This window comes from Schistocerca nitens, chromosome 4, assembly GCF_023898315.1.
Source record: "Schistocerca nitens isolate TAMUIC-IGC-003100 chromosome 4, iqSchNite1.1, whole genome shotgun sequence".
Classification (NCBI taxonomy): Eukaryota; Metazoa; Arthropoda; class Insecta; order Orthoptera; family Acrididae; genus Schistocerca; species Schistocerca nitens.
The window spans coordinates 698,407,882-698,428,057 of NC_064617.1; the positions used below are offsets into that span (position 1 = coordinate 698,407,882).

General features: G+C 40.4%; 1 protein-coding gene across 1 annotated transcript in view; it reads left to right on the forward strand.

Moving 5' to 3' along the window:
- The window catches only part of LOC126251559 (UDP-glycosyltransferase UGT5-like), a 62,829-nt gene extending 43,943 nt beyond the window's left edge, over positions 1–18,886 (forward strand). Inside the window, exons 4-7 of the mRNA XM_049952076.1 lie at positions 32–491; positions 17,363–17,585; positions 17,668–17,887; positions 18,383–18,886. Coding sequence (XP_049808033.1) covers positions 32–491; positions 17,363–17,585; positions 17,668–17,887; positions 18,383–18,659 — 1,180 coding nt within the window. The 3' untranslated portion in view covers positions 18,660–18,886. The remainder of the gene's footprint in view (positions 1–31; positions 492–17,362; positions 17,586–17,667; positions 17,888–18,382) is intronic.
- The last annotated feature ends 1,290 nt before the right edge of the window (positions 18,887–20,176 follow it).

Here is a 20,176-nt window from a genome sequence, read left to right on the forward strand (position 1 = left end):
AGATGTTTTGATGTCTTACTTTCGTTTGCAGGTCCCAACCGTCTTTCGACGTAGTTATCCTGGAGAGGTTAGTATATTATTGCTATTATGGTTTGATTCACCAGTTGGGATCTCCACCAACAATTGGCTTTGTGTCTCTGGGCGCTCCTGCTCCAGTTCTCGCTTCTTATGGAAATCCCAACAACCCAGCATACTGTCCCGATATGCTGGTTGGCTACACAGACCACATGTCTTTCTGGGAAAGACTATATAATGCCTATGTTATGGCTCGTATTTTTTACACATGGAACTACGTAACAATGCCATCGCAAAATGAACTGATTACGAAATATTTTGGCCCTGATCACCCCCCTGTGGAAGAAATTGACAGAAACTTCAGTCTTCTTATTGTCAACAACCACTTCAGCGTGAATTACCCACGGCCACTGTTGCCTAATGTCATTGAGGTGACGGGACTACATCTAGAGAAACAGCGGAAGCCACTTCCTGGGGTAAGTAGTAACATTTACTGTGTGTTAACCCAGAAGAATAATTTCGTTTTTAAATTATTTGTGTAAAACTCTTCCTTGTAAGAATATCCTCCACTCTTTGTGGGTAACTGAACATTTCTTGACCCATGACACACAACTGTGGACACGACGCATTTCCAGTATCGTCTGACTGCGCACTGAAATACCTAATAAATATATCATATGCGGATTGGTCAAAGATTGACATACATATCACTGAATACACTACGTGCGACGTTAGGTTGCGCATATAGATGCGTTCATACAAATGATTTCTGTCAGAAGAAAATGACAACGAGAATTATGTCAGCCACCGATGGTTGCATGTTTGTAGAGACTGACAAGTTTGAGAAGACTGCCAGACAGATTCCAGAAGAGCTACTAGCGCACATGGGTATAATCAACGATGGTATTGTAAGAGAAGGGAAGAAGTAAACGTCGTCATCGATACTCTAGGTTTAAGGAATTATCAGATAGGAACTGCAACGTTAGAATATTTTCTACAGCAAAATCGCCTTTACATGATAATTCAGACTTTCTATGCCAAATTCAGCTCTTCTGCGGAGCTGAGCAGGAGTCTAATTTTGAAGGAAATTTTTGACAAGTTTCCTACATCACCCAATTGAAAAATTATTAAGAACATTTTGGGGACTTCTAAACCAAAGAAAAACATCAGAAACCCTGGTCGGATCTGTATGTTGTCTTTCATTGACTCCCCTGAAGTGTTGCATTGGCCGGTCACACACCTTCTGTCGTATTGTCCCGAAAGGTGTTAAGGAATGTAACATGATGGGGGGGGGGGGGGGGATGGGGGCGACAGTTTATTTTGAGTCCAAATGCTGGCAGTCTTGCTGGTTTCTGTCTCAGTTTTACCCGGTGACTTTCTTTCCGAAGCAATGACAGGGCAGCAATCCATCTGCAAACGGGGTAACGACCGCTGTTATGATTAAGGAGATAGTCATCTATTCTTATTTTCATCCACGTATTGGATTACAGAAGTCTAGAACCTGATTTTGTTAGCTGTGCTCTGCCACTGTGGAAGTGTCTGTGTGGCCAAGGGGAACGCTTTTTTCGTATTTCACACAACTCTGAATGAATTGTTGCTTTTGTAGGGAGAAAAGGCAACAATTTTTTCCGAGTTTCTGAGTCTGAACGATGAAACCAAATATTTAGAAGAACGACGTATGTAGCGAATCTGTAAGTACAAAAAACTTCTGTATTGCAGCTCACCACTTATTCTTTGTGTTTGTACCTGCCTCAGTAAGTTTCCCCACGTTTTGATTCTATCTCCTGAAATTTCATCTCTTTCAACGAGCAGTGAACGAATACATTACTTAAGCGCTGTTGTTTGGGAGATTCGGGAAGGGCAGGTTCAGCCGTCTAGGTTTTCCTGCAGTTTGCCCACGATGGCGCCTTGCCTTCGCGAAGTATGATAATTGTGTGTGTGTATGTGTGTGTGTGTGTGTGTGTGTGTGTGTGTGTGTGTATCGTGGGGTCATGACTGTAGTGAATGGTGATGAGAGATGGGAGAAGTGAAATCCAGTACCGACACACAGGTTACTCCTTTCGAATAGCACCAAGGGGTCGCTGAGCTTAGCGCCCCCTTTTGCCGGACGGCTCACCATCAACAGTATCAGATGCCTACACTACACGAGACGCTGCGGAAAGGTTTAGAATATAATCCAGGACATCGACCTGAAGTCTGGTGGTCAGGAATTTTACGCCACCATCCCATCGCACCTTCGCCGTAAAAGCATAGGGAAAATAGACAATAGCACGTGGATTACCCATACGGTTAACCGTACAACTACTAGCCACGCCAGACGTTATTCTCCTTCGGTGATCTGACTATAACCGGTGGACTATGAAATAAAAGGCTGCAGAATACTCTGCAGTTTTCGTCTACGCTCAACGACAACATTCATTTTCCCTCCTGTTTCTATGCCCTTCGGTTTTCTTCTGACCTGGCATTCCTTAATTCCATGTGCCTATGCAGGCTTTCGTAGTTGATTCGTACCTTGCTCATAAGGAATGTATAGATGGTGAGGGACTTTATAGCAAGTTAATAAGTTCTTTTTTAGCGCTTACAATACCTAAGACCATAGTGCCTAGACAGGTAAAGCCCAGCGTACAGGTTTTAATCGCTCATCACATTGTACCTAAGTCGTGTTATGAACAGCCTTCTGTGTGCATACTTCTGACGTCCTTATACGAATAAAGGTAAATTATAATATGTAGTTTTGTAAGGCGCTAATGGATAATGTCTCTGCCTCAGATGCTTTTACTTCGTAACTGATGTACTTTATAGTGATAATAGTAGGTACAGGAAATGTGGGCTTTGTATGTGTATGTGACAAGCAGTTACAGTAAAGTTGTGTTTTAGTAATAATGAGTGGTTATACAGTGGGACCGTGAGTGCGCTGATTGGACAGCGCTATCTGGAGGCCGGTTGTGAACCGCTAGAATCACAGCAGGTAAGCCTGCGCGGAATAGGGCGGTGATGATGCCTACCAGTGTTAGGCGAGCAGTGGTAGTTTTATCTGGTGACTTCAGTTTTATATTTTATGGAAAGAACGACCATGAGAGCAATTTTTTATTATTTTTTTGTTGGTTGTGTCAATGATTTTTATCAGATGGTCTGCCTCATGTGCCATGATGTCCATATGGTTTTATAAATGTTAATCCACGTTTCAGGTATGTGGTTCTGTAATAATTGTGATGTATATAGTTAACTCATGTAAGCCCTCCCTCAACTGTTATGTTATACCTTCACAGATCCGATGATGGCACCTTCAGAGTGCTGAAACCGGTGATCTAGTGAACGATTTTGAAGCGATCGTGGCTTATCAATTATTTTTTAACAACATTCATAGTTAAATATGGATTAAGCATTGCTACGAATAGCGTTGGGCTTTGAACTCTCTTATATACCGCCCTGAAATGCTAAAATACGTCAAAACAAGAAGTAAAAGACAATAAAATGTACATAAGTGAAAGCATCACATGAAAAGAAGGAGATATGTAGCCTATAGCCCAAAAGTGATAGCTTCTGCTCCTATGCAAACATTCTGTGTGGGGGGGATGGCACTCCCCTCTCTGCCACATATTGTGATGTGGAGCGCGGGAAAATTCACTACGTAAATGCCTCTGTACGTCATACAGTTCGTACAATTTTGTCTTCACTGTCCCTATGGGAGCGATATTGTGCGGCTGTATTATTCTCCTAGAGTCCTGAACACTGCTTCCTAAGACTGTTGTAGATTAGTTGACGCCTGTTTTCAGTGGTCTGCCAGTTCCGCTTTTCTACAGTATCCACGTCGCTCTCACCTGTGTCAAACAAGTTACTATTCGTACTGTCCAACTTTCTGTTTATTATATTAGTCCTATTAGGTACGGATGACACACACTTGAGCACTATTATAAGTTTGGTCACTTCAGTACAAGCATTTGAAAAGTTCTGTGAATGGTTTCAGAAAATAATGGAAATAAGGGATACAAACAAAGTACCTTTACTGGTCAACGGCTTTGTCGCAGTGGTCACACCTGTTCCTGTCAGATCACCGACGTTAAGGGTTGTTGGGCTTGCCTAGCACGTGGGTGGCTGACCATCCGGATCTGCCGAGAGGTGTTGACATGTGGGATGCATTCAGCCCTCGTGAGACCAACTGAGGAGCTACTTGAAAGAGAAATAGTGACTTCGATCACGAAAATTGACAACGAACGGGAGAGTAGAGAGCTGACCACATGCCCTCCACAACCGCATTCAGGGACACCTGTTGGCTGAAGATGACACTGCAGTCGGTCGATACTGTTGGGCCTTTTGAGTCTTGTTCGGAGTTTTGGGCTTTCAGGTAATCACCATTAGCTACAACACACCTCTGATATCGTTTGTTAAGGCATTGGCAAACGCTTGTTGTGGCATCGCTCAAATCGCTGTGGCCACGCGTTGTTGGATATCCGCAACGTCTTCGAAGTCTGTGCCTACCAGCGTCAAATTTAATTGAAACAAAAAGAAATCTCTCGGCGCCAAATCTGGAAGATAATGGGACTGTTGCAAAACAATCACCTTGCGCTGAGCGACGAAGTTGAGCACATAGATAGCGATGTGCGGACGGGCGTTATCGCCGACGAAATTCCACCGTCCACTCAGGTACAGTTGTGGCCGAACCCGCCGGATGCGTTGTAGCAGCCGTTTCAAAACTCACGCGTAAACTTCCATGTTGACAATTTGGTCCTCAGGTAGTAATTCGTGATAGTTGAAGGCCTTCCTGTCGGAAAAGGCGATCAAAATCGACAGAATCTTGGATTTTGAGAGCCGATTTTTTTTTTTTTTTGTTCGTGAAAGATGATGAACATCATACCACTGACTGTCGGTGGGTTCTGGATCGTGCTGGTAGCACCAGTCTCATATCCTGCAATGATGGTTTTCAAAAAGTGATGACGCCGGCCAGACATGTCGATGACATGTCCAGACGTATCCATCCGTCTTTGGTCCTTCTCGTCTGTCAGCGTGTGCGTTACAAACCGGGCACAGATGTTCCGCCTTTTTTAATATTCGTGAACAATACTTCTTACACCGTCTCTGCGTATCTTCGACTCTTCTGTTGTCACTGTCAAAGACAGTCGCCGACCCTCCGCAAGCATCCGTCTCACTCGTTCGACGTTGTCTGGCACTGTTCTTGTTGACAGTCGACCCCAAAACGGCTCATCCAGGCTGCCTCCCTTTCCGTCTCTAAAGAGTTTAAATCACGCAATACATACTTCCTAGTTACTGCTTCAACTTCATACACTTGCACTGACATCCCATGAGCCTCCGTCACAGTGTTCCCTAACTTGAAGCAAAATTTCATGTCAACGGGTTGCTCCATTTTGCAGTGACACAAGTTTTCATATCGACTCCGTAAATTTGGTCGCAGTGTGCACCATTGTTTCACTTCGGCGGTTTTCGTCATAGGAAGCGCCTGTTGACATTTCTCTCATTATAACTAACGCTGATGCTAGCCTTTGGGACCATTCAACGAATTTTTCAGCGCGCCTTGTATTTTTTAAGCGATCTCCTCTGTAGAGTGAATGCATTTTCACAGTATGGTACTAAAGAACCGAAGTTTGACACCTGCTTTCTCTACGACTAGGCCTACGATATCTTTCCATTTCATATCCCCACAAATTGTTACATACAGATTCTGCTATGAGTTTTCTGATTCGAGCTGTGCTTCATTGCCGCAGTACTCATAGACTATAACGTGTTTGCGTTTTGTGATGTACACAGTTTTACGTTTCTGAATATCTGAAGCAAGTTTCGTTTCCAATCTTTGCACTACTTTGACATATTAATAATCTGTTCCTGAATAACCGTGCAACTTATTTTCAGATAGTGGGTCATTATACGTAGCAGCATCATCTGCAAGAAGTCTGGGATTGCTATCAATATTGTCGATCAAGTCATTAACGTACAGCATTAACAGCAAGCATAGCAATAAATGTCCCTGAGGTACATGTTGAATTAGATCTGCATCTGTCGATAGCAAAGAAATCATTAATCCAATCAAAAACCTCGTATAATTGGTCCGTATTTCACTGAATCAAATGCTGTGCCGGAAGACTAGACAAATTGTGTCTATGTTTTTGCTTTGACCCACGGGTTTCGGGATGTCCTGTGGGAAGAACGTTAGTTTGGTTTCGTATGAAAGTCTTTCCAAATCCATGCTGGCTGGAGTTGGAAGAGTGATTTTGTTCGAGATATCTCGTTACATTTGGGCTCATAAGTTGTTCTAAGAGCCTACAAGTGCTGGATGTCAGTGGCATTACATGGCAGTTTTGTGAATCATTTCTTCTATTCTTCTCATAGGCAGGTGAGCAAATAATGGGCACAGATTCAGAGAGATCTACGCTATATTATGGTCAAAAGAGGGTCTAAGTCAACTGCAGATTCTGTATAGACTCTGGCAGGGCATCCATTGGACTCTGGGGGACCTGTTCAGTTTAATGACCTCTTCTGTTTCTCAGCGTCATCGCCATTAATATCTACACACAATATTTGTAGTATTTCCTTTGTAAAGGAACATTTGGAAACCTAGTTCAGTTCTTCTGCTACTCCTTTCTTACTGCTTTAGTTGGTCAAAACAAACACAGTGACGTGGCAATGTTTTTCATTCTAACACAATGAACAGAAGAGCAGAACAAAACCAATAAATCACTGGCTGTATGACACTGTGGGTACTGCGGTCTAAATTGAAGGGCTACTCAACAGTCAAACAATGGACTATTCTTTAGAGTACAGATCATTCTTACTAACTGTGGCGTATAGATAAGCTCTGATCTCCCAAATGGTGTCTTGTGAAAGAAACTCACCACGCAGTACATAGCGTACTCGTAAAACTCCTCGCCTCACCACTCCTTTTCAGTCACCAATCGTAGTTCTGAGTAGGCACCAACTGTGAGTCTCCCAAAGATCAGATCTTTCCCTAATATCACCTTTATGTCTTTCATACGGTACTGACGTGGAAGATATCACTATTTTCTTTGATTATTTCCATAATCTGGTTTCGCAGTACCACCAGATGAGTCATTTCCAGATATCACAGACGCTGCAGTTGGTTCAGAGTCTCTTTAGCAATGCCGTTCTGACTTAAGAAACTCGTAACAAATAGTACAGCCTATAACATTATTTGTTTATTGTTAATTAAAATTTTTATAATTGTTTTGCTTTAAAATTTTCACATATTGGTACTATATTTTCTGTAGATGTAAAGTAAAGTGTGCTACACTGGTGTTTGAAGTTCTTTGCATTGTATGTGAGTAATGTATTTAAAATACTACGTAAATTGTTTATTACGGTAAATAATTTTCTGATGGCGTTCCGTATTTAGAAATATTTGTGTGTATAAATTGTTAATGTTGAGGTAAATTTGACAATTTAAGAACTGGTCACGCCTAGGAACAATGTAAAAAATAGGCGTAATGTAAAAGCCAGTGTGCTTTTATTTGAAGTGGAAATGGCTCTGGAAAGTGGAAAATTGGCGCGCTACCCAGAGCAAGCGCGTAAAGTAAGCCACACAGTCTGTAAGCAGCAGTGATTGAGGCAACACCTTTGTGGAGCAGGAGAAACTTTGCCTACAAATTTGCACAAAAATGCCTAGGACGAAAACTTCAAACAGCTTACGGCACAACTGCGAGTTGTTGAGCTACTGTATATGAAACTGAACAGCGCCAAGAAGAGGAATTGAGCCCATACAGCAAGAAACTTGCAGGCCATACTATGGGTAGTGTAGCCGTCATAACTGTTCGCCACACCCAAGCCTACAGCCACCAGATAAGATTTTTTTGTATTTTTACTTTTGTGCAACGTGAACCATTAATTTAAACTGTGTTTTAATAATCATTCTTGAACTTTAAAGAAACTGGTTCACCCTGTTATTTCATCCTAACCATACACCTATATAGAGTTCCTTCCTGGTGTTTGATTAATCCGAGTATCCTGTTTTACAGACTTTTGAAGTGCCAAGTTAGTATAAAGAGTTACCATTTAAATTGTTTTTGTGTAAATAATAACAAAGTTTTCTCAACTATTGCAATACGTTATAGTAAAAGTTTGCTTACGTAAAATTCAATCATAGAGAAGCCAAGTTATTAGAATCTGTTAAGTGACTATACAGAACCGCTTCAAAGAGTAATATCTTTTGAAAGTAAATTCCAGTAGAAAAGAGGTTTTCTTCCAGTTAAATATTCAGTATAAAAAGTGTGTGCTTTAGTATCTAAGTATTTTAGTATTTAAGTTTGTTGATTATGGAAAGTACTTTTCTAAAGGTCCCCTGGCCAACTTTTTTAGCTTCCTTGAAGTAATCTACTGGGTTTTTTCCTCTCTTACAATCGCGATGTATAAGGGCGTAGTCGCGCATTGTTTAAGAGGAGTAATATTTATTTGAAGAACCAAATTAAACAGTAGCAAGAAAGTGGGCACAATTCATACTTCTGCTTTTCCAATTCTTCATTGTTTAATTGCCTAGATAGACTGGCGACCGTCAGTACATGTTTTAAACCACTAAATGAACTTTGGACTGAGTTTTCGTAGATTCAGTGTAATATTATTGATACTGCGTTTCTATCTAACCAATGGGTAAGATCTTAGGAAAAGAAGTGAATAGTCTGATTTACTTATCCATTAGACACAACACACGGTCAGATCCTGTAAAAAGGGTAACTCTATTGATTAGCTTTTCCTATAAACAGGACTATCCTCCCACAGTGTACTTTATTTAGAAACTAAACTAAATTTTAGTAAGAGGGTTATTACGTGGCAACGTGGAGATAGGATTTCTGTTATTTAGGTAAAACCATATTAAATTCCAATAGTAGTGGTGGGGTTATAAGCACTACTTGAAACCTTGCTTACAAATTTAGTTAATCATGTCTGTGAAGAAGACCCTATGAAACGGAATGTTATTCCAGAATTTCTCCCAGATAAAACAACGAACATTTAACCTAAAGTGATGAATTATCAGTGTGCGACATGAGAATAGTATTGATTATAGTAGCTGCTGTTTTCACAGTCTCTCACAAATGACTGCTAATTCTTTTCCTTATAGTACAAACTATTCTTACTCATACAGTACACGTTTTAACAAAAACAGCGGGAAGAAAACGAAATTATTTGATTAGCTTGTTTTGAGATTCTGATGTAATATTGTTTATGTTCTACTACAACTGATCCACTGTTTGTTCATATTATGTGCGTTTTTTGGGATCTCACTGAGAAACGGTTTCAGTAGGGAGAAAGCAAATTTCGTGTCACCAGTGCTCTCATTTCAGAGATAGAACGGCAGATTATGATATAAGAACCTGTACTTCGAAACTGAACCACTGTAATTACCGTAAAGAAAGATGGTTCAAAGAACAGAATTAGATAATAGGGGAAGAGTAACAAAATCGTTTGTTTAGATCCGCCATTGATGAAATACGCATACTAATTAGATGTTTGAAGAGTGTAGACGAGAAAATTAATTCTGTTATTTCAGACAGATCGGAAATAGGTATAATTAAATGGAAAAAAGTTTTTTTCTGGTAGATGTAAGTCCGTAATATATTGCACGCGAACTTGTTACAAGCAGTATGAAATCAACAATAATGTTGTCTACATAACATTTCACACGCCAAAGTATTTTTTGGAGAAAAGAATAAATACGCTCTCCTTGGTCATTCTATTAAGAACTAATGCCTAATCTAAGAATATTGATTGTAATATCTCGATTGAAGGGTCGTGAATATTTTGAGTTCAAGCTAAAAATACAAAATCCATCAAACATGTTGGTCTGTAAAATGTGAGGAAACAAAGAAGTGGACAACTAATATTACTATGAAACTGATGACGCACTAGCAGACCAACTCAAATAATTTCTTGTTGCAAGAAGTACCGTTTTCTGTTGTTGTATCTCGTGTAAAAAGACTGAAAACGTTATTGCTACAGTCGACAAGAGTTCCCAGTAGTCTTGGTTCATTGATTTAGGCTACAACAGTTGCATCAGGATAGAATATTTAGTTAACTGTGGTAAAATCATTTTACGAGACATCTCTTCACGACTATTTACGGTTTAAATTATTTTTCAAATCTATGGATGCATGTTTCGCCCAATAGTACATTCAATGAGACGTTTTGTCCCATGATTTTCTCTTCACTTTTAACTTTGCAGAAGATTATATTCGTTTATACTGCGAAAAGTGTCTGTATTATGGCGCCTTCATGCGCCTGAAGTGCAAACTTTGGCATTGCTGTAAATATGTCGTAGGTTCCTCAACCTGTTTTGACCAGTATTTTGTAGAATACTGGGATGTTTAGACATCATGAAGCCAAGTCCCAGAAAATCATTTCCATCTATTACATACTCGTAAATTTAGTAAAGAATGCTTTATTTTTCTACCACTTTTCTTTCAACCATGTTGACAATATTTCTCAGAATTTGAGTAGTGCTTGCTAATTATCAGTTCTGATTGTTTCATGTAAGCATTGTGTAATGGTAATATCTGTTCCATAGGGTATGTATGTCCTTAATATTTATTTTTGATTGTAGCTAAACCAACAGACACTGGCTGAAAGTAGAATTTTCAGTTGTAGGATAACACTAAACATATGCAGTCCATGAATAAAAATTTGTCATTTAGAATTTTTGTGGAGATTGCTTCCAGATATCCAAAACTCACGCAGCCTTTGTTATTATAGCAGCTACTGTCTTACCTCCTGCGAGATTTTTTTTCGCTGGTAGAGAGTGTTTTGCGTATCACTTGTTTCCATTTGATATCTTACATAAAGTTGATGAAATACTGAGCTATGGAATCTTTAGTATTAGCCAAATACAACTAGATATTTATATTTTCCAGGAGCTACAAATTCGGTCTTTACTAATGTTCAGGTAGCGAGGTATGTATCTGTTATACACGAAATAACTACAGTCGACAATAACAATCGTATTTCTTGCTATGATGATCAGTCAATTAAGTGTTCTTAGTCATTGTGGAGAGCAAACCGAAAGTTCAACATAACAATTAAATTTAAAAGGCACACAGCTCACAATAGTAAATGAAAAGAAAACTTATTGAGTAACAGCTGTACCAAAGCACGTGCGAAAAGTCAATCTTAAATACAGTTATATATACAGGAAAATGGAAGATATAGAAAGGAAGAAAACACAGTAACATGTAACAACAACAGAAGAAGAACCAGTTATCATAAAAAAATCAATAAATATTCCAACCATTAAGAGATGATACTTTACATATCAACTATGACCAGCAGCTCGTCCCACGCATCCCCGATCGGACTACGACTGTAGCTGCCCGGGATACTGCCCACATTGAGGCTGATCCCTCACCTGTGGTAGAGTGGGAGGTCGCCTCGAGGTGTGGCAGGGGGCGAAAGACATTCCTGAGGGCTGAACGGAAGGCCTCTCCAGTTTGTCTGACGAACCGGTTTCAGGCTCTGTCTCAGGCTGATACTGATCTTCGGCCGGACATGGGTGCTTAACCTGTTCCAGAGGTTGCCCCTCAGTCTGCATGATCCGGGCGGTCGCAGAGGGTGGGCTTACTGGAGCTCCAACGTAGGACACGTAATGGGGCCCCTTTGGGATATGGCAGCAAGAGAGGGGAAGAAAACCAATGTGCACTCCGTGTGCATACCGGGGGGAGTCATTCCAGATGTGGAAAGGGTCCTTCCGGATGCCATGAAGGGTACAGGGTGCACCCATCTGCAGGTGGTCGCTCACGTCGGCACCAATGATATGTGTCGCTATGGATCGGAGGAAATCCTCTCTGGCTTCCGGCGGCTATCTGATTTGGTAAAGACTGCCAGTCTCGCTAGCGGGATGAAAGCAGAGCTCACCATCTGCAGCATCGTCGGCAGGACTGACTGCGCCGGCCGCGGTGGTCTCGCGGTTCTAGGCGCGCAGTCCGGAACCGTGCGACTGCTACGGTCGCAGGTTCGAATCCTGCCTCGGGCATGGATGTGTGTGATGTCCTTAGGTTAGTTAGGTTTAAGTAGTTCTAAGTTCTAGGGGACTAATGACCACAGCAGTTGAGTCCCATAGTGCTCAGAGCCATTTGAACCATTTTTTTTGACTCACTGCGGACCTTTGGTACAGAGCCGAGTGGAGGGTCTGAATCAGAGGCTGAGACGGCTCTGCGACCGTGTGGGCTGCAGATTCCTCGATTTGTGCCATAGGGTGGTGGGGTTTCGGGTTCCGCTGGGTAGGTCAGGAGTCCACTACACGCAGCAAGCGGCTACACGGGTAGCAGGGGATGTGTGGCGTGGACTGGGCATTTTTTTTTAGGTTAGATGGCCTCGGGCAAGTACAGAAAGGGCAGGAGCCTCAAAGGGTGCGGGGCAAAGTCAGGACATGCGGGGGCCAAGCAGCAATCGGTATTGTGATTGTAAACTGTCGAAGCTGTATTGGTAAAGTACCGGAACTTCAAACGCTGATAGAAAGTACCGAAGCTGAAATCGTTATAGGTACAGAAAGCTGGCTGAAGCCAGAGATAAATTCTGCCGAAATTTTTACAAAGGCACAGACGGTGTTTAGAAAGGATAGATTGCGTGTTTGTCGCTGTTAGTAGTAGTTTACCCTGTAGTGAAGTAGAAGTGGATAGTTCCTGTGAATTATTATGGGTGGAGGTTACACTCAACAACCGAGCTAGGTTAATAGTTGGCTCCTTTTACCGACCCCCCGGCTCAGCAGCATTAGTGGCAGAACAACTGAGAGAAAATTTGGAATACATTTCACATACATTTTCTCAGCATGTTATAGTCTTAGGTGGAGATTTCAATTTACCAGATATAGACTGGGACACTCAGATGTTTAGGACGGGTGGTAGGGACAGAGCATCGAGTGATATTATACTGAGTGCACTATCCGAAAATTACCTCGAGCAATTAAACAGAGAACCGACTCGTGGAGATAACATCTTGGACCTACTGATAACAAACAGACCCGAACTTTTCGACTCTGTAAACGCAGAAGAGGGAATCAGTGATCATAAGGCCGTTGCAGCATACCTGAATATGGAAGTAAATAGGAATATAAAAAAAAAGGAGGAAGGTTTATCTGTTTAGCAAGAGTAATAGAAGGCAGATTTCAGACAACCTAACAGATCAAAACGAAAATTTCTGTTCCGACACTGACAATGTTGAGTGCTTACGGAAAAAGTTCAAGGCAATCGTAAAATGCGTTTTAGACAGGTACGTCCCGAGTAAAACTGTGAGGGACGGGAAAAACCCACCGTGGTTCAACAAAAAAGTTAGGAAACTACTGCGAAAGCAAAAAGAGCTTCACTCCAAGTGTAAACGCAGCCAAAACCTCTCCGACAAACAGAAGCTAAGCGATGTCAAATTTAGCGTAAGGAGGGCTATGCGTGAAGCGTTCAGTGAATTCGAAAGTAAAATTCTATGTACCGACTTGACAGAAAATGTTAGGAAGTTCTGGTCTTACGTTAAATCAGTAAGTGGCTCGAAACAGCATATCCAGACACTCCGGGATGATGATGGCATTGAAACAGAGGATGACACGCGTAAAGCTGAAATTCTAAACACCTTTTGCCAAAGCTGTTTCACAGAGGAAGGCCGCACTGCAGTTCGTTCTCTAAATCCTCGCACAAATGAAAAAAATGGCTGACATCGAAATAAGTGTCCAAGGAATAGAAAAGCAACTGAAATCACTCAACAGAGGAAAGTCCACTGGACCTGACGGGATACCAATTCGATTCTACACAGAGTACGCGAAAGAACTTGCCCCCCTTCTAACAGCCGTGTACCGCAAGTCTCTAGAGGAACGGAAGGTTCCAAATGATTGGAAAAGAGCACAGGTAGTCCCAGTCTTCAAGAAGGGTCGTCGAGCAGATGCGCAAAACTATAGACCTATATCTCTGACGTCGATCTGTTGTAGAATTTTAGAACATGTTTTTTGCTCGCGTATCATGTCGTTTTTGGAAACCCAGAATCTACTCTGTAGGAATCAACATGGATTCCGGAAACAGCGATCGTGTGAGACCCAACTCGCTTTATTTGTTCATGAGACCCAGAAAATATTAGATACAGGCTCCCAGGTAGATGCTACTTTCCTTGACTTCCGGAAGGCGTTCGATACAGTTCCGCACTGTCGCCTGATAAACAAAGTAAGAGCCTACGGAATATCAGACCAGCTGTGTGGCTGGATAGAAGAGTTTTTAGCAAACAGAACACAGCATGTTGTTATCAATGGAGAGACGTCTACAGATGTTAAAGTAACCTCTGGCGTGCCACAGGGGAGTGTTATGGGACCATTGCTTTTTACAATATATATAAGTGACCTAGCAGATAGTGTCGGAAGTTACATGCGGCTTTTCGCGGATGATGCTGTACTATACAGAGAAGTTGCAGCATTAGAAAATTGTAGCGAAATGCAGGAAGATCTGCAGCGGATAGGCACTTGGTGCAGGGAGTGGCAACTGTCCCTTAACATAGACAAATGTAATGTATTGCGAATACATAGAAAGAAGGATCCATTATTGTATGATTATATGATAGCGGAACAAACACTGGTAGCAGTTACTTCTGTAAAATATCTGGGAGTATACGTGCGGAACGATTTGAAGTGGAATGATCATGTAAAATTAATTGTTGGTAAGGCGGGTATCAGGTTGAGATTCATTGGGAGAGTCCTTAGAAAATGTAATCCATCAACAAAGGAGGTGGCTTACAAAACACTCGTTCGACCTATACTTGAGTATTGCTCATCAGTGTGGGATCCGTACCAGATCGGGTTGACGGAGGAGATAGAGAAGATCCAAAGAAGAGCGGCGCGTTTCGTCACAGGGTTATTTGGTAACCGTGATAGCGTTATGGAGATGTTTAGCAAACTCAAGTGGCAGACTCTGCAAGAGAGGCGCTCTGCATCGCGGTGTAGGTTGCTCGTCAGGTTTCGAAAGGGTGCGTTGCTGGATGAGGTACCGAATATATTGCTTCCCCCTACTTATACCTCCCGAGGGGATCATGAATGTAAAACTAGAGAGATTCGAGCGCGCACGGAGGCTTTCAGACAGTCGTTCTTCCCGCGAACCATACGCGACTGGAACAGAAAATGCAGGTAATGACAGTGGCACGTAAAGTGCCCTCCGCTACACATCGTTGGATGGCTTGAGGAGTATAAATGTAGATGTAGATGTAGAAAAATAAAAGTCATAGAAGTAAAGATTTAAAAACATACAATTTTTGAATTTATAATTCCACTCATATGATTCAAACCATGTGGTATTTGTAGAAGGTTTTAAAGCAAATAGTGACAATGTGGTATGAATACTGAAAATAGTTATCAAATCTCGATGTATAAACACACAGTTTTAATGTCATAAATTAAACATAAAATGATTATAAATTAAACTTAAAACGATTACTGGGTGATGAAGAGAAGTATCTGAAACGGGCATATTACAGTGAATGTTAATAAATTGAAGATACTCCTTCTTTAAAGAATATCAACAAAGATAATTCTCTCTTGAATAAATCTTCCATGTGGTTAAAAAATAATTGCAGCCTTATTTCTTCAAAAAGGACTGTAATTTGGTACCTGACACCCTGTGGAAATCATTGCAATACTTTTATATCCCTTTGAAGATCTTCCAAAATACAGCTTGTTAGGTTTTATGAATGCTTAACCACAGAAAACGCAACTTACAAAATATGAAATCAATATGATACATAAGAAACGACCTATTAACTAAAATTTCTGTGATATATGTGAATCATAATATTTGGTAGCTATATGAGTGTGCGAAAAGAATCATTTTCTTAGACATAAATAGGTACTCATAGCAACTTTTTAGTGCAGTACTGAATGGAATGCTTTCCCTTGAATATGTAATGTCTCTTTTTTACATAATTAAGATTGCCACAGTGGTGGTTAGTTACCTTGAACAATCATGCAGGAAACGACTTTAATCTCGACGTTGACCTAGATGTACTTGAAACTGGATCACACCTAAAACTAGGAGGGTTCAATAAAGTAGATTTTTAAAATACAGCCTTGTGGAATGATGTCTTTTCTCAGATTTAGGGTGATGCTACCTAGAAGAGAAAAAGGATTATCGAGTCACATGAAATGTTCTTCACATATTGACACATTTTTAAGTTGGGCAAAACCTCAACTATCCAATTCTTTGATGTAGATTGCAGTTTTAGAGAAAAGCGTAATTATGATACATAAAAGTGAGCTTCATAAGTTTATGGGATCCCCACATTTATGAGAACTAGAATTATGGATCAATTTTTTGGAGGTAAACTGGAACCTAATCTCTTAAACTGTGGCGCTCTGTGAGACAGAAAATTTTTGAATTTGAGTTCCTACCAGTTAATTTGTCTTGCTGACTTTTATTAATGTATGTGGCACTAATACATGTTACTCATTTTGAAATCGCTGGTAGACAGCTCCATGGCAGTCTTAATTAGTGAGAGAAGCTTGACAGTACATTTTCGTTCTTGACGATAAAGTATTCTCAGGATATCAGACCTGAAGATGGCAAGTAGGATGCCACATAACGACACATTGTCTCAGCTGATAACCCAAGAAGACTTCATCATCCAGATTCGGCGAGAAAGTCTAAATTACCACATTTTCATTCTTGTGAAGTTTTCTCAACAACTGTCAGTCTCACTTTAAAAAAAAAGATGTACTTGTGTGGGTTACATAAGGGATAAAAGTTAAATCTACTAGTCCCATTTCGAATGTATTGTGATGCAAAAATTGCAGAATTTTTGGGTTGAGGCTGAAGATCCAATAACTTGGAAGTACTTAGATTTAACAAAAATATTGCCACTATACAATAACATGTATTCGACTGCTGGTAAGAATATAAAAACTTTAAATGTAACTTATTCATCTAGAGAGTGATCTAAATTTCCTCAGTTATCATGGAGCAAGTGTGTCAGAGAACACGTATTTAACTCTTATCAGCACCTTATCACAAGCTCTTATCCATTACATCCTAACTAGACAGGTACTGTCTCAAATTGCTGGCGACTAGCATTCATCAGGAAAAGGATGTAATAATGAGTTAGAGTTAGATGAGATTACTGGTTTTGGTACTTATAGGATAATACACTGTGATGAAAATAATTTGACACAATGATGAAAATAATTTGACATTGATTTTGCCGTTGTTATAAAATCTGTTTTTATTGTTTTACAAAAAACGTTAAATGCAGCGTTTATTATATTCACGAATCTAAAGAATTTACTGTATCTAATCAAAAACGGTTTACTTATTTGTGTGGTGCTTTGAAAGCCACATCCACTATTGTAAATGACTTCGTATACAATATGAGATTAATTATTTTGCAGGATATCCAGGATTTCCTTGATGGTGCAAAAAACGGTGTTATTTACTTCAGCCTTGGTACTAATGTGAAGGGTAGTGCAATGCCCGAGCACAAACGACTTGCATTCTTGGGAGCTTTTGCGCAGTTACCACAGCGGATACTTTGGAAGTGGGAGGGGGACAGCCTGCCTGGACAGCCGGAGAACGTTATGATAGCCAAGTGGCTGCCCCAGCAGGACGTCTTGGGTAAGCTTCTGTACAGTGCACCAATTCTTGTAGGTACACCACTGTAAAGTCATTTGTCCTACCTCCCTTTTCGCTTTTCCAGCACATCCAAACATTCGTCTGTTCATTACCCAGGGAGGACTTCAGAGCATGAATGAAGCAAGTTATTTTGCAGTACCCCTGATAGGAATTCCCTTTATTGGGGACCAGCAACACAATGTGGCTAAGATGGTACAAGCTGGTATTGGCTACCAGCTGCTGTTCAGAGATGCCACTACTGATACCATTCTGAAAGCCATTCACACAGTTCTTGGAAACGACAGGTGGGAACAGAAATATTAAATTTCATTTATGTTATCAAAGGAACATACAGACAGCCACTTCATTCCTCCTCTAGTTTGACTGTTGCTTTCTCCTATTGATGTCTATGTCAACAAAAGGTGAGCCTTAATTTTATCTCTTTCGTTTAGTCTAGTCAAAACAATATTTAAAAATAGCAGGCATTTTCTTAACTAACTTGCACGAGACATGTCTTTGTTTTTGACATACAATGGGCAATTTCTGTTGGTGAACTTTATTTCCTCACACAGATTACTGTCTTATGGTGATAATTTCCTTCTCCTCTTTGTTATTATATTTATAAACAGTCTTTTCCATGTCGACTGTAGAAAGTTTTTCGTAGTGGACACTGACTTTTGTTTTTATTCATACTCACTTACTTTTTCATTAACTACATTTAGCTGGTTTTTACACTATTCTTTGCAGCTATTACGAATTGCTGTTTGTAGCCTATGATTATCTGTCCTCTTTTACGACAGCTATCGAGAAAACATGAAGCGGTTCTCAGCAGTATTCCGTGAGCACCAGGAGAGGTCTCTGGACACTGCCGTGTGGTGGGTCGAGTACGTGATACGTCACAACGGTGCACCGCACATGCGCAGTGCAGCCCTCGACATGAGCTGGTGGCAGCTGCTGCTGCTCGACGTGATTGGGTTCGTTGTTGCAATGGCGTCCATCGTGGTCTACGTGCTGTTCAAGGCAGCCACCTACTGCAAAAGACTTTTGGCTGTTAATCTGAAGCAGAAGACTGCGTGAAGCTACTTTTGTAGGTGTCTACAGTCGTTCTATAGATTGAACATGTGAAGAAAGAGGTCAGAAAGAAGTTTTTGTGATAATTTATCAACTTTACCGTTAGACACCTTGTTCGTACATGATACTCCAATAAAAAATAATAATCCCTGCTGTGCAGGTGACTGGAACATAATTATTTTTATTTATTAAAGTACGATATTATCTATAAAATAAAGGTATTTTGTTTCACATTGCTTTAGTTTCAATGGAATTTGCATTTTTATACATTATGGAAACTGGAGACTGAATTATACTCACATCATATTTAATTTACTAGTGCCTTTATCTATTCCTCTGTCTGTATGTGACTGTTGTTAGCAACACAAGTTTTCGTAGTATTGATAGTGACACTGATATTATTAATAAGACACGTAATTATTTCAAAATATACTCTTGAATGTAGTTCCTAGAAATGATGGTAGTGGAATATAGCAACACTAACTGCAACACTAACTCTGCCTCCATGACAGTCGTCATCGATCTGTATAAAACAGTAATCAGTGATCTAGATCCAATCTAAATACGGATATGCCTGTGTACTGTGTATGATCCCAGGATGGCCTTCAAAAGAACCTGGTTAAAGTTTGTACCAGCAATACCAGAAGAGGCACAGTGGCAAATAGGCTTTGCCGATCGCCATCTCAGTCTAAGATGTTAGATTACTACCCACAAAAGATAAAAATCGGAGTTCCTCGCTAAAGGCCACTGTCAGCTTAAATAACCCAGGATTATCCTCTCAGTGTGGCCCTTGTGACACGTCAGCCTGAACAGAGCTCCGAGGTGATGTGTTTCAGTTCGAGTGCGCGGATACTCGTCTGTTTCGCAAGAGTCGTTAGAAGTTAATACATATTTACATATGTGAAGTGTAAACCAGTGAATGTACAGCAGAACCCGATGAACCAAATTAAAAAGCCACTGAGAGAATTGTGTCGATGTATTGATTGCCTATGGAAGTTAAGTATTTAATTAATTAATAGGTGGGAAATGAATCAGTAACGACTTTTTACCATAATTGTTATAACATCTACACTAATTGAGCCACAGAGAAGATCGAGAAGATCGACCTACAAAATGAAAGAACTCGTTGAGACAAACAGTATGAGCTACTCAAATGCTTATCAAGCACTTAACTAGTCCCTGAGAAGGGTCAGAATCAAATAATTAATTAAGGTCAGTCTAAATGTACAAAACAGATACACAAATAGCACTGCAGCATGTATTGGACAACATAACCACACACTATGAAAAAAATTTAGGTTTTTGAGTTATCGGAATTTCATTGCTGTTTTCAACTCATTTTTGCATAGATTCACTCATAATTTAAAAGCTATCGGAGCTACATAAATGTAGACGACACCAACAGAAACAGCAGATCATTTCCGACGAGACTGACGTGCCAGTTAAATTTATATTGCAGAGTTTCAAGGCACAGTTCAATAAGAATAAATTTACTTAAAAGTATGTGTAAACAGCTTTCACTT